This window comes from Haliotis asinina, chromosome 2, assembly GCF_037392515.1.
Source record: "Haliotis asinina isolate JCU_RB_2024 chromosome 2, JCU_Hal_asi_v2, whole genome shotgun sequence".
Classification (NCBI taxonomy): domain Eukaryota; kingdom Metazoa; phylum Mollusca; class Gastropoda; order Lepetellida; family Haliotidae; genus Haliotis; species Haliotis asinina.
Genome location: NC_090281.1, coordinates 2806994 through 2823546, shown reverse-complemented (window position 1 = coordinate 2823546; position 16553 = coordinate 2806994). Strand labels below are relative to the sequence as shown.

Here is a 16553-nt window from a genome sequence, read left to right as displayed (position 1 = left end):
AATCCAAGCTATAGACAGTTCCTATACAGACCTTTCCTGCTACTGTGACTCTCTACATCGGACAAGGGCAGACACCTTAGTGCCAAGGTGAAAGAAGTCCCATATAATACCCTGGAAGAGCATGAACCTACCTGAGGGCTGAGGTGTCTGGGAAACGACAGATACGGAGCATCTTGGAGTTGGAGCCAACAACATAGAATTCTCCATTAGGATGAAAGGCCACAGTCCTGATAGCCTGCTGATCCTCCAGGGAGGACACTGCCACGAAGCGCGGCCGATTCCCACCCTGCAATACAAGATACACTTTACAGTATTTGTTTCTATGTTCATGCCACATTCTGCAATATTCGACTATACCACTAAAGTACATTGTCAGGCCAGATGAACTGGTGACTGATCATATGAGTGCCAGCAGTCACCGGTATTCCAGGTTGCTAGGAAATTCTTGTGACCACGAATACATGTGTCAGGTGTCATACAGTACTAAAATGGTCACAACCTGTGGCCAGTCCTAACTAAAGACAACATTGTTAGGATCCCAGGATTTTATTCATGAATATGTTTCAAACACTTTCAAGATATATATGTTTTATCTGTAAAAGCCAGAACAGGGTAAATGTTATTTTTCTGGACCTATCAAGCATGTTCAGTGAACAATTTCTTTCACTGAACAAAAATATTCACCATACAGTGAGAAATAACATGAACTAGTATAATTATTAGTCAGTGAAGTATACACATGTACAAGGCTGTTACCACAAGATCTTTGTTAGGTCAATAGACAGAAATGTACAGAGTGGGACAATACAGCAGAAATAACAGTAATGCCAATAACAGTTTTTCCCAAAATGTCAATACAGAAATATACTGAACAGCAAAAACTAAAAATAATTAAATCTCATAAAGGTAAGCAATTATGTTTATGTCTTCTATTTAAATGCGTGGCCAAAAGTTTAAAAAATAAATATGTTTCTTTTGTTGTTCAGTATACTTAACCCATACTTTCATGGAAAGGTTTTTGTTGTTGCATTTACTGATTTAGAAAATGAATTAGAATGAGAACACAGCAGTCTTACAGGCCACAATGGGGAGTTGCCCACACACTCGGGCAGTCGCAGTCTCCGTTTGCCGGACATCATCCAGACATCACGCATCTTCCCTTCAGACATCTCTAACAATAAGAAGCACTTGCTACGTATTTTACCTACTTCTGTCGGCCTTGGGAATAACAGCCATGTCTGCTGTGATGTCAGTTCAGACAGGTACACAGATCAACACCAGAATATGTCCTACTGTTATCAATACGACTCCGTAAATCATGCCTAGATGTCAGACAACATAACATTTCTCCAGAATATGTCCTACTGTTATCAATACGACTCCGTAAATCATGCCTAGATGTCAGACAACATAACATTTCTCCAGAATATGTCCTACTGTTATCAATACGACTCCGTAAATCATGCCTAGATGTCAGACAACATAACATTTCTCCAGAATATGTCCTACTGTTATCAATACGACTCCGTAAATCATGCCTAGATGTCAGACAACATAACATTTCTCCAGAATATGTCCTACTGTTATCAATACGACTCCGTAAATCATGCCTAGATGTCAGACAACATAACATTTATCCAGAATATGTCCTACTGTTATCAATACGACTCCGTAAATCATGCCTAGATGTCAGACAACATAACATTTCTCCATCTAAATATACCCAGTATCATGTCCAGTTGTCAGGTAAATATCCTCAAACCACATCCAAACATGTCCAGTTGTTAGGTAAATATCCTCAAACCACATCCAAACATGTCCAGTTGTCAGGTAAATATCCTCAAACCACATCCAAACATGTCCAGTTGTTAGGTAAACTTCCAAAATCACATCCAGTCAAATCCAATTTTAGGGAAACATTCCCACATCACATCACTCTTGTCCAGTTGCTAGGAAAACATCATCAAACAACATCTAATTATGTCCAGGTGCAAGGTAGACATCCCCAATGTAAAGTAAGCACTGCTGTACATATGTCATATGGTTGTCATCACCAAACATTTCTAATCAGTTCTAGTTGTTTGCCAAACTGAAATCTACTCATGTGGTTTGCAGTTAACTAGCCACTGGTCACGCAGCTCTAACAGTTTCAAAGTGACCTCAGCTCAAACCAGTTACATATATCTGTACAAGAAGAGCTCTAACAGCCCCAGTGTTACAAGTTCAGTTCATACTGCTAAGAAGGCTAACAATGTCCACAAATGTTCAACCCTAGAGGCATGGCACACCAAAATCCATGACATGTAGCGTCGATGTAAGCTGCATGACATACACACCATAATACTATGACATGTAGCATCGATGTAAGCTGCATGACCTATCAGTAATCTCTCACTTCAATCCGTGAGGAGCTTACTGTAGGAACCGCACCATATGAAAGAGTTGGAACTGCGCCATATGTGACTGCTGGCATCGAGCTGTATGTGATGGCTGGAACTGAGCTGTACGACACTGTTGGAATGGAGCTGTATGTTAGTGCTGGCACAGTGCTGTAGGTCAGGGCTGGGACGGAGCTGTACCTCACGGCTGGGATTGATGTGTAGGACACTGCTGGGACAGAGCTGTAGGCCAGGGCAGGGATAGAGCTGTAGGAGAGTGTTGGTACTGCTCCATAAGTCAGTGCAGGAACTGAGCTGTATCCTACGGTTGCGAGAGAGCTGTACGGCATTGCTGAATAAGTCTGGCTGGCAATCAACTTGAAACAGACACGACTAAGCCTTTACACTTCACAGCTCAACACCAACAGATTAACTCAATATAATGTCACCAAGTAGGTCTTCTGGTACTGCCTCTGTAGAAAAATGGATGTTGAGAAACTTCCGATGTTACCAAATCAGTCTAATTTGATGTCAATCTAAAGAACACACAGACAATTTGCCTGACATCAAAACCTGCTAACCAGATCAAATAAACAGTGCTGTCGTGGCTACCAGTCACCTACAGTCACAGATGAATAGCCACAGCTAGTAGGTCAGTTCCAAACTCTCATAAACACTTTTCATATAAACCTCTTATACACCTGCATGAATACCCCCATGGATCACACATTCAGGTAACACTACCCTCAATACAGGTACATGGGTCTGCCTGTAGACATGGAACTTTGGCTGAGTACTAAATCTGAATTATCAATAGGCTCCTTTTTGCCTTCGTGTTGTATTCGGCAGTACCACACAGCTACCCTGAACAGAATCACTTCAATGACCTCTTCTTCAATGGCAGTTTTATTGTGTACGATATTTATACAATATACACAACAGGGAGATATGTGCAAACATCAGACTAGGGAACAATAATTGCACTGTATGACATGTATGACAATAATACTCTCTCATGCTTTCAGTAAAGTAAACAACAAACTAAGAAACCCAGACTGATTCTGACATGTACCTTATTTAATGTAACACATGCCAGACAACCAACAGGTGCCAGACTGAGTGAGGGAGTTGGGATTTACACAACTTTTAGATTCATGACAAAGGGGTTTTCATCTCGGTGGGTTGGTGAGTGAGTGAGTAGGGATTTACGCTGCTTTCAGCAATACATTGTATTTACTATGTCATGGTGGGCACAGCAGAAAAATGATTCACACAGGATGTTTATAGTGGGACTAAAACCCAGAGCTACTCCATCCCACTAGTCATATCCTAACTCAGAGTAGAACATGAATAGAAATTCAAATTATGAAACATGTTCTCTACATCAGCTCTAAAATACATGCCAGATCTACACAAGCAGTATATAAATTACTCCACTGTTCATGCTGCTGGGTTATTACCTCGGCATAATGTCAGCGAAGTACAACTACATGAGTGAGGGAAGTGGAGGGTGAGAGAGAGACATGGTGACTGTACAGTGACACAAATAGCCTCGGACACATAATTGACTTGTGAATAGTATTGCACACAGTTCTATTCAGAGGTAACTTAAAGGTTCTCATGGGATGCTGTTATCATTAATCGGTCTGTCCTGTCCCCATCACCTGCTGGCTGTCGGGAGGGAGAGGATAAAACAGAACTAAAGGAGTTCTTGTGACCACTTTCATCTGCTTTTCAATGTGACACTGCGTTAGATAGCAATAGGTTTTGAAAACTGAGTCTAGTCCATAATTCCCAACACAGATATTCTGGAACAGGACACTAACTTGCACCACTCAGAGCACTGAGAGTATACCTAATACTGCGTCAGAGTGAGACAAAACCAAGCATTACTGCCCATAGTTACATCAAAACATACTCAACCATTACTACACAACCTCTCTAGCATGTGTTATATTTGGGATCACATTTTCTTAGTAAAGTACAAATTCAAGTGTTTTTTCTTAGTTGAGTCCCATCCAGGATTCAAATCAACACCCTCCGAGTCAGGCAACTAATCGCCAGGACACAAAGTCAGCTGTCTAACCTGTTCAGCCACAGCGACTTTCACAAGTCCACAATCTCTGTGTGTTGATGTGTTTCTTATCTATGTGTCCACCCATGTGCATCTAACATTGAGTGAGTATGGTTTTACACTGTTTTTAATAAAATTCCAGAAATATCACAGCTGTGAACACCAGAAGCTGCCATCACACAATGTACCCATGTGTGGAATCACATCTGGCTCTTCAGTGTGATGAGCAAAGCTTTAACAACTAGGCTAACCCTACCTTGCTTCATACATTATATCCATGTGTGGAATTGATAAAGGGTCTTTGGTGTGACGAGCACTGCTTTAAAGGTCACATGCAACGTAAAAGACAACTTTGCAGATTCTGATACCTCTCGGTATGTACTTAGAAAAGAAGAACAAATTATCAAACAAGCCAATCCAACCTATAGTATAAAGATGAAACAAAAAGCGCAATGAAAAAAAACCTGCGAAATTGGTCTTGAGCAGTAGTCTAATCTTGATCGTGTACACAAACAAATAAATAATCTACTTGTAACATAAAAAAACCCACGCTGATTGTGATAAGCAGAAATTGTCACAGAGAAAACTCAATGCCTGGTTTATTGACACTTATACGCCTGCCTGTCTGTCTACTACTGACAATATGAAATGCACAATTTCAATCACTGACCTCATGCAATTAACACCTGTGGGGCTTATAAGCCATAAACAAAGAGCTGGCTAAGCGTATCAGCAAATGAACCAGTGACCAATGAAAAAGCTGCGTTACACTTGAGCGCACACCCGCCAGCTCTGACTGTGTTCAGCATAGCAGCTGCTTCATTTCGTGGGAGGTAAAACCAAGTACAAAATATTGCACTTTTAATTTGCAATCATACGTTTATAATTTTGCTTATTTGTTGTTTCTTTATCAGCAGTGAATTTTATATATCATGAATAAGTGATAACTGTGTTTTAATTATGTCTGATTTTTTGGTTGCATGTGACCCTTAACGACTATGCTTCAATAGGGTAGCTATACTTTCTGATACCCATAATTTCTCAAAATCCAGGTATTTAACGCAAATAACAAGTCTAAGAGGTGGGACATTTTTGCATTCAATGATAGAAATAAGACAAAATCCTCCAGGTTAACTAATAATGAAAAATTATACCAAATAGCAAATAAGGCTTTATCCACTTGTTATGAAATATATGTGACTTTGTCTACATTTGTTTTGATGCTCAGAACAGCTAATGTTACAAGTTCTATGAAGATTTCACCATCAACTGAATCTGTATGGGAAACACAGCATTTGTCTATGAATTTATCTAGCAGTCCCCTAATGTAATAGTTTTCTATTTGTAGCTTAAAAAAAACTAGATATTTTATTCTGAGTGTATTGCTCGACATTGTCAATTGTTTACAGGACAAGTAGAAAGAAAAAAACTATTTGAAAGGTCACTATTTACAGATGGACCAATCACTGACGGGTTGACAAACTATGACTGGTATTCTATTTGCGTTGCGCATCTTAAGTACATTTAGAATTATTCAAGATTCTTTTAACCTCGAAAATTTGGAGATGGAAAAACTTAGGTTATTTTGACTGGATTTAATTGATACAATACACAACATGATTTTGATGTAGTTGGTAAATACACATTGCTATTCTGACATATCGTAAACGTAAATGTTTAGTGTTATTTTCATAAGCTGGCATTTACTTTTCTTGCACATTTCAACTTTCCTACAGTGTATTACACGCAAATACGCAGCCTGTCTGGAGCTCTGAACAGGAATAATATTCCATAGGCAACACAAAAAATCTGACCTGTATAGATATTATAGACATGTGTAATCAGCTTTAGTGGTAAATACCAGATCTGCAATGTCAATACCAGATCTGCAATGTCAATACCAGATTACCAGACTATCAGATTGTCTACTAAACCATGGTCATAAGTATGTCAACTTATAATTCATTTGACATGTCATTACTCAGGTCAAGTGCAGTGTTAAATCTGCAAGAAGCTTGGCATGCAAATATTAGTATTAACAGGATTGAATCTGAAACCAGGTGCAAGTTCAGAATGCAGTCAACCATGTATAACCCCTTGGGTGTCCTTCCTCTTCAACCCTCGCTTTGATGTCCAATAAAATACTAAATATAACCCGTACACAAATATACTTCACAATTTTGAAATCTGCATGAATTTTCCAGTTACTTGATACCTACCATCCACTATTTTCTCAGACGAAGTTAAAGTTCTTAAAATAATGTCTCAAAATTGGCTTCATCGTTAATGTTGCCACTTTTCATGCTTTACAAAAACGCAATTCAAAGCATTATTTGCTGCCTGTTTTGAAATGTGAAAATCTGAAGATTACTGGGAGTACTGAATTATAAAAATAACATATTACCACCAATTAAATCACATATATTTCATATTCAGCTGCAACAAATACATCATTGAATTCCTCAAACATCTTCAAATCAAATTACAAATGGTCTTTGTCACCAATGCCAACTGTCTAGATAACACAAAAGGAAAGATGTACTCCAAAGACTGCGCATGTTTGAAATGTAAAGAAAGAAAAAATTCCAATTTACACTGTGTAGCATTTGGGGAATTTTCCGACATCCAGCCATAGAATATGAAGGTCGAAGAGAATTGTAGCAAGAAATAGCAAATAGATGAAATGCAATCATTTGATAATTCATGAAACTCTGTCAAAGTGTCCCTGCAGTGTGACACCAAGATTAACGCAAAAATCACCCAGAAACACAATGGTACTTATCAGCATTACTGGCTTCTTCTGTCATTTGCAATGTAAACAATAAAAACATATAACAATACGCAGATAGTCAGAATCATTCCGATTACTTGCACCTCATATTTATGTACCAATGATCCCTGAATCAAGGGTAGAGTCCTTGCAAAATCCTGTGAACCCTTGTCAGCGAAGCTGCCATTTTGAAAGAAATCGATCATCGGTAGTGATGTCACATGTCAACATTGTCAGACATATCAGGCAATTTCTTTGAGGTGAAGGTCAGCTGAACAAGAGTAAACACAATCACCCAATCCTTCCAATTACACTTTCAGTTATGATGTATATTTTGCATACTATTCAGACATTTTTTTTCATGAAACTAATTTTAGTGTCTACATTTAGCCTTGTTCAACATCATATCATACGTGAATATATAGTATGCGTTTTTATTAATTGAAAGGTTTTGATTGTTTGAATAATATTTACATAGGGAACTGACACATTTAGTGTAGGATACCACATTTTAAGCCTTCACATATGTGTTAGGAGATCATACGTAGCCATTACTGTAACGTGTGATAGATCCTGTAATGTACAATATTCAGTACGTTGGGAATAAGTTAATTAAAAGCGATTAATGACAACCTAAAAGTATACTATTAATGAAAATAGAATTGTCTTGTTCACTGAATTTGTTTGTGTCATTCTATAGACAAAACAGTTATGAAAAGTTGAGAGAGTTATGAGAGTTGATCAAAAATTGTTTTCAGATTCATTATCAGTGTTTCTGAGACTACAATCAAATCAAATTTGATTAAAAGATATTGAGATGGCAGGATATCTAACTCAAACAATATTTATACAAAAATTGTTTAAAATTATATACCAGTAAACCAGGTCATGCCTACTGAAAAAAGCAATCTTCTTGTATGTTAGTTATAGTGACATAGTCAAAAGAAGAAAAAATTATATGCTAAATGAATATTCAATGAATGTTCTGGTGCTGTGAAATATTATTTTTCATTTTTGATGCCAAACAGGTGCGCATCTTGCTCACAATAAGATACATAGTAAATCCGTCTAATTGTTGTGTGTATATTCAGAACACTATTTCGATGGTAAAACCATTAATGTTATGTTTTGTTAAAAGACTGTTGAATTCTGCCATAGCAGGAGAGACTTTTTAAACAACTGATGGAAATAACGTGAGATATACATGTATAATAATCAGCAAATCAGTGTCATCTTTTTCTGACATCACAAAATGCACAAAACATGCCATGATATCAACTACAATGTTGCATTATTTTCAATAATTTCATTACATTTGGAGATGTGACTGTTACTCCATCAATAATTATGCAAAATTAGTCAAAACACATCTACACAAACAAAAGAATATGAAAATCTAGGAACTCACTTGTGTATCGCATGGGGTCGTCCAAATCCCCATTACCAGCATTCTCATAGGCATCTTTTCTTACAAATTGTGAAACTAAAAAACCGTATCTGCTCACATTGGGAAGCTTTGTACTGGAATAGTTTGGTGCACCGTGAACAAAACATAATGAAAATATAGTGTCCATATTCACAACAAATTCTCTCAACGTGATCTGAGTTACATTGGCCTAGTGTTAAGCGTAGCGGAGTTATGCCCCCTTATCCTTATACATGCTTGGCCTCTCTGTCGACATTTGACGTAATAATTAGAACAAAATCCATTTTTGACTTATGGGTAATTTTTAATATTGAGCATATAACGTTATACAAAAGCAGATGACTCCATTTTATATACACTTATGTTGTTTAGACATCAGGCTGTATTTTCTTCGTTCACAATTTCCTTAAAGATAACAAATTAAAAAAGTCATAGCACAGTGCTTTTATCCGTGCACGGTGAAAAGCAGAGGAATTGACTGGTTTTTAGCGTGTCCCACATACAGACCCAAGCAATTCATTCACAAAATGGACTCACTGGTGCTAAAAGTCAGGATTGGGTGGAACTGATGACATCACACTTTAAATTAAATGGAGTACAACAAGCTTACACACCATTAAACCAACAGTGACATGAAAGGCTGCTCTAATAGGGCAAAAGTAACAGTGAGAGGTCCTGCTGGCAGTATTTCATCCATATCGTGACTGTGAGGGTAGAGGCAATCAGAAGTCATGTCAGTATTACATGGTGACAAAGCCACATCAACATTCTGTACTTGTCCTTAACAGCAGTTCTGCATTGCAAAACATCAGAACAAAAGAGTCTCAATTCAAATATAACCATCACTTTCAGATCAAAAAGCATTTCATCTTTCCTAGTCATTGTATTCCAAATATGATGCTTTGACAAAATTATGTACATGATGAAATGTGAGGGATCAGACAAATTACATTCAGTATACATGTTTCTAATGAAAGGTCTGAGGCTAGAGTCCTGTTTAACAAAATGTTTAACTGTGTAGTTTACAGATTGACACCTAATGTCGATGGACACCTAATGCTCATGGTCAATACACGCTACTATTCTAGTCTGTACATTACTCTAATCAGCGTACCTGGGTGTACATGCAGATTCAAATGTTTGAGATTACTGCTGCACCACAGTGTACAGGTTGAATCAGTTCCATGTTGGATGTGACAGGTGCTCTGTTAGACACATGTACACATCACAGTACCAACCACAGTGTACAGGTTGAATCAGTTCCACGTTGGATGTGACAGGTGCTCTGTCAGACACATGTACACATCACAGTGCCAACCACAGTGTACAGGTTAAATCAGTTCCACGTTGGATGTGACAGGTGCTCTGTCAGACACATGTACACATCATAGTACCAACCACAGTGTACAGGTTAAATCAGTTCCATGCTGAATGTGACAGGTGCTCTGTCAGACACATGTACACATCACAGTACCAACCACAGTGTACAGGTTGAATCAGTTCCATGCTGAATGTGACAGGTGCTCTGTCAGACACATGTATACATCACAGTACCAACCATAGTGTAAAGGTTGAATCAGTTCCATGCTGAATGTGACAGGTGCTCTGTCAGACACATGTATACATAACAGTACAAACCACAGTGTACAGATTGAATCAGTTCCACATTGGATGTGACAGGTGCTCTGTCAGACACATGTATACATCATAGTACAAACCACAGTGTAAAGGTGGAATCAGTTCCACAATGGATGTGACAGGTGCTCTGTCAGACACATGTACACATCACAGTACCAACCACAGTGTACAGGTTGATTCAGTTCCATGCTGAATGTGACAGGTGCTCTGTCAGACACATGTATACATCACAGTACCAACCATAGTGTAAAGGTTGAATTAGTTCCATGCTGAATGTGACAGGTGCTCTGTCAGACACATGTATACATAACAGTACAAACCACAGTGTACAGGTTGAATCAGTTCCACATTGGATGTGACAGGTGCTCTGTCAGACACATGTATACATAACAGTACAAACCTCAGTGTACAGGTTGAATCAGTTCCATGCTGGATGTGACAGGTGCTCTGTCAGACACATGTATACATAACAGTACAAACCACAGTGTACAGGTTGAATCAGTTCCATGCTGGATGTGACAGGTGCTCTGTCAGACACATGTATACATAACAGTACAAACCACAGTGTACAGGTTGAATCAGTTCCATGCTGGATGTGACAGGTGCTCTGTCAGACACATGTATACATCATAGTACAAACCACAGTGTACAGGTGGAATCAGTTCCACATTGGATGTGACAGGTGCTCTGTCAGACACATGTACACATCACAGTGCCAACCACAGTGTACACGTTGAATCAATTTTATGCTGGGTGTGACAGGTGCTCTGTCAGACACATGTACACATCACAGTACCAACCAATACAACTGTATACTGAAGTGCAGAAGAAACGCAATTTTTGAAAAAATTATGCAGACTATTTTTAATAGTTTGGCAAAAAAATATTGGATGCCTTAAAATATACCTTTTGCTAACCTAATATAACAGAGTATAGGGCAGTTAAAGGCACAGTAATCAATAATTAAGGACAGACCGTATGTTTCAGTTTTATAAGTTAAAAAACAAGAGTCATCAGAGGATGACATATCCCCCCGGCCCCGACATATTTGAAAGGACAAATCATCTGACAGTTACTTGATGTTTTCTTAGATTAAGTTTGAATCATTTCCATTGAAGTCATGAAAAATATATATGCCATATATCTGTAAACAGCAAAAGGCACCATATATCTGACAACATCTGTTGAAAGATATGAAATGGTTTTCGACTTGTTCTCTGGAAATGGAGGCTATCCCTCCATTTTGAGACTAAGTCAGAATTGTTTCAATGAAAACCAGGAAGAATACAAATGCCAAAACATTGTAAATAGCAAAAGGCACCTCTCTGTGGTCTGCCTCAAATATCTGCTAAGTTTTGCTGTAAGATCTTGAATAGTTTTTAAGTTCTGCTCCAGAAACAAAGCCCATGTCTCCATTTTGAGACTAAGTCAGAATCGTTTCCATGTCAACTGGGAAAATGATAAATCACAAAAGCGATAAATAGCAAAAGGTACCATCATAGGGTCTCCCCTACATATCTGCCAAGTTTTGCAGAAAGATGTTTGGAAGTGTTTGAGCTCCGGAAACGAAGTCCATCCCTCCAATTTGAGACTATGTCTGAAACGTTTCTATGGAAACCCAGAAAATTATAAATCACAATAACCTGTAAATACCAAAAGGCATCACTTTGGGGTCTGCCACATATATCTACCAAGTTTTGCTTACAGGTATTAGGAACTTTTTGAGATGTGCTCCAGAAACGAAACACACTTCTCACTTTTAAGACACAAGTCTGACTCGTTTCCATGAAAACAGAGAAACTAAGAAATCATAAAAACCTGCAAATAGCAAAAGGCCCCATTTTAGCTTCTGATTGGTATATCTACCAAGTTTTGCAGAAAAACAAAGAACTGATTTTGAGGTCTGCTCCGGAAACGAAGCCCATTCGTCCTTTTTGAGACGAAGTCCAAAACATTTCCATGCAAACCAAGAAAATCATAAATCACAAAATTCTGTAAAAAGCAAAAGGCTCCACTTTAGGGTCTCCCCTACATATCCGCGAAATTTTGCAGAGAGATATTTAGAAGTTTTTGACTTGTGCTCTTGAGACGAAGTCCATCCCTCCATTTTTTGACTGAGTCTGAAACGTTTCCATGGAAACTGAGAAAACAATATAAAACCTGTAAATACCAAAAGGCACCACTTTAGGTTCTGACTCATGTATGTAACAAGTTTTGCAGAAAAATATTCAACATTTTTTTAGTTCTGCTCAGGAAACGAAGCCTATCCACAGTGATACTGAGAACATTTAGTTGTTGTTGTGAATCAGTTATGCAAGTATTGGAACATACATTCTTTGTACGTACCATATGTCTTGCATTGCATGCACGTCAGGATGTAACAATGGTTTCATCAGTGCTATATGCCTTACAGACACCTTGCTCACCTCAAGAAGATGGCTATGATGAGAAGCACAGCTACACAGATGAATTTCTGGGATGTAAAACAAGAAGCGTTTGGAAAAGATAGAAGCCAACTCCTTACCCTGGGTGTGGTTGACTGAGTAGGTCCGGTCAGCTGCAGATTACCACTCTTCATGTCATCTGTAATACAAGCATGGCTGCCATGATAACTCAGTTCCACAAGAGCTAATACAACACCATCACTACTCTTAAACCATATCACTACATTTAACACCTATTGCTACACTTAACACAGGAAATAACATAACACACACATAGAGGTACTACAGAGTCATCAAAACATGAAAAGTAACAAAAGAAATGAAAACAATTTAAATATTAAATTACAAATAATGGACAAAAAATCTATACTGACATCTGAATTGGAAATGAAGGCTACTTCAATGATCAAAACAAGTCAAAGAGAGTAATGGTACAGAAAAGAGTATGGCAGCATTTGATTTGAGCATATGTACTGCTAGTAAACAAAACTGTTATGGAGAGTGATAACTTTGGGACTTGGGTGGGGGGATATTTTTCTTGTGAAGACTCAGTCCACAAATTGTTAGAATATGCCAACATAGATCCACAACACTTCTTGTTCAGTTAGATGATATTATGGATCAAAACATCAATATTATAGAATCAAAACAAAATGTACTTGAAAGAGCCACACACCGATATAGTCAATCTAATGAAAACACTCATGATCAGCAAATGATAAAGCATGTGTACAATGCTACGGCACCTTTGACCACTGTGCCATCTGTTTCCCAGGGCGGACTGAAAAGTGTGATGCGGAGACACTTGTAGTATGTCCAGTCCCGCATTTTGTTACACGAAGATGGGACAAAGTCTATGTGTACCACTTCAGCGTAATGGTTCCTGTCCCCAAGAGATTGCATGCGCTCGCAGAATCAACAACATGCACAAGCACAACGACAGTCAGTTTCCCTTGAAAGTACCAATGAATTTCACTTTCAACAAAACAGTAAATTAAATAAAGTGAAATTAAGACTGTGAATCCTCATAATTCTACCTTGCAAACTGAACGTTTAAATCTTAGAATTTTATTCAACTTGGGATAAAAGTTGTTCAACAAACAATCATAGTTTCAAATAGCTATTATCGGTTTGTATTACAAGGGGGTAAGCACAGTCATTGTAACAGTAAAACAAATGGATGTGCGGTACGTGACAACAGTTAACTCAGTGTTTCGTGTAATGTGCATATCCCCTTGTCATACAAACCAATAATAGCAATTTGAAACTGTGATTGTTTGTTATACAACTTTTATCCTAAGTTGAATAAAACTCTGCGACTTACATGTCTAACTGGCAAGGTAAAATTAGATGGATTCACATTTTTAATATCATTTTATTTGATTTACTTTTTTTCACTGCAAACAGACTGTAGCCATCAGTCTACAGGCCCGAACAAGGAAAGGAACAAAGTCAGGGCTAAGGTAAATAGTGAAGAAGTTGTTGGAATTGGCAGAGCAACTGTCAGGAAACAACAGTGATTCTTCCATATAGTGATTAGGAAGAAACTGTGACAGAACCAGTATGTAAACACCAGACGCTCATTCCTAAAACATGCCTTGGTTAAATACTGGCAGAGACCGATGAAAACAGAAGCCCAACACACATGCTTAAGAGCAAACAACAGTTCTGCATGATACTGTCATATGTCAAGAGCAAAGATCAGCACTGCATGACACACTCATGTGTCAACAGCAAAGATCAGCACTGCATGACACACTCATGTGTCAACAGCAAAGATCAGTCCTGCATGACACTGTCGTATATCAAGAGCAAAGATCAGTTCTGCATGACCTTGTCATGAGTGAAGAATGAAGAACTGTTCTGGATGTCATGTGTCAGGGGAGGAAAATAGTGCTGCATGACACTATCATGTGTCAAGAGCATAAAGTAGACACTGCATAACTTTGTCATGAATTCTTAGATGTAAGCAATGAGTAGAACTGCATGACAGAAGAGAGAAACGATCATGACACCCTCATTACAACAATGTGCTGTATCCAAGGTATACAATCACTTTCATTGTCTTTTCAAGGTAATTTACAGAGAAAATCAGTTATCAGTAACCACGGCAACTTGGTAAATGGCTGCTGTATACATAGCAGGCATGAAATATTAGAATGTCATATTAGGCAGGTAGCATTACTTATGCTCATAACATGTCTCGAAAAATGTAATGATGATTATCTGGCAAATACAAATGAGTGATGTGTCATGTGTTACTAGTGCTGGTGAGTTGGCATCATGTCATATCATTATCTGGCAAATACAAATGAGTGATGTGTCATGTGTTACTAGTGCTGGTGAGTTGGCATCATGTCATATCATTATCTGGCAAATACAAATGAGTGATGTGTCATGTGTTACTAGTGCTGGTGAGTTGGCATCATGTCATATCATTATCTGGCAAATACAAATGAGTGATGTGTCATGTGTTACTAGTGCTGGTGAGTTGGCATCATGTCATATCATTATTTGCCATGACAGTGTTGCAGCATATGTGGCATGTCAAAACAATGGCATGTAATGTCATCATGTGAGGCAGTATCATGTCATATTAGTATCATGCCATGCTGTGTCATGTCATGTTAATGTAGACATACTTGTACCAAGTCAACTTATTGTTATGACAAATGTGTCATTTCATGCTAGTGTCTATCAGACTGAGTCATTTCATAGAACGTAGAGGTTAAGCTAATGTCGTAAGTAAAGTAGTTTGTGCGATGCTTGTATTGCTGTAGATATGTGTTAACATCAAATTATTTCTAGACATGTTAGTGTCACTTCAATGTCATATTATGCCATGTCATGTCTTATTGATCAAATAAAAAATTGAATTATGTCATATCTGTGTCATGTCAAGCAAATATCTCAGGATATTAGTGTCATTTCAAGACAACAACATGCCATGCCAATGTTAGACCATGCTAGTGTCACATCATGCTCATGACATTTGATTATCTTTCAACCTGTCAACATTCTCATTCTGTATTACTGTCATGGTGACCTCGTTAGTCATGGCAATGTCATCAACTGTGTCATGAGAGTGTCATGTCAGTGTTAGAATAACAGCAATCAACTCGAACCATACGTCTCAGCAAGACAGCACACCTCTACATATATACATGAGGGGGTGATTATACCTTTTACCACTGGGGCAGGCTTGGTGGTTTTAGACTGGGCACCTGTCTTACTGGCAGTGACCTTGGCCTTGTTCCGTGCTGGTGAATAGGTATTGGAGATCAAACACAGGGACAACAAACAGCTCAAAGAAATGCTTACATACACAAAAACATATAAACAGTGTTTAATGTATCATGCAATTCATTAAGATCTGTTCCTAAAGAATAGAAATCTAAGACCTTTTCAGCTGTTATTTTTTACATATTTATGTAACTTAATGAGGACTCTATATGAAGTTAAAGGAATAATATTTAATTTGAACTAAGTGAACTTCGGAACAATTTTGTTTCTCATTGCTTAAAACTTACTTATCATTGTCATAGGTGATAAAGGATGTTGAAAACAGATCTATAACTGTACAAGGGTGAATTAGATATTTACAAAATCATCCTGGATGTTGCATAAAATCTTTCAGAGAGGTGGTAATCAATCTATTTCTGCTTGCAGAGAGAAAACTACACAGATCCCCAGATCTATTACAAGTGGAGCCACCTGTAACAGGAACTTCTGCGCTCAGAGTCATAAAATTGGTTGTTGAAATATGTAATCTATATATAGTTAGTTGTAGGAAGAGAGCACATTTTGCAGGCACCCTGTCAGC

General features: G+C 38.0%; 1 protein-coding gene across 7 annotated transcripts in view; it reads right to left on the bottom strand.

The window, feature by feature from the left end:
* Positions 1-16553, bottom strand: part of LOC137273121 (WD repeat-containing protein 47-like) — a 47312-nt gene that overhangs the window by 12933 nt on the left and 17826 nt on the right. For 5 of the 7 annotated variants that reach the window (XM_067805583.1, XM_067805584.1, XM_067805586.1 and 2 more), the window contains exons 5-7: positions 15913-15990; positions 12811-12869; positions 132-286 (exon numbers count right to left, since the gene is read on the bottom strand). In XM_067805583.1, coding sequence (XP_067661684.1) covers positions 132-286; positions 12811-12869; positions 15913-15990 — 292 coding nt within the window. The remainder of the gene's footprint in view (positions 1-131; positions 287-12810; positions 12870-15912; positions 15991-16553) is intronic. The other 2 variants (XM_067805588.1, XM_067805589.1) reach the window with 1 other exon arrangement.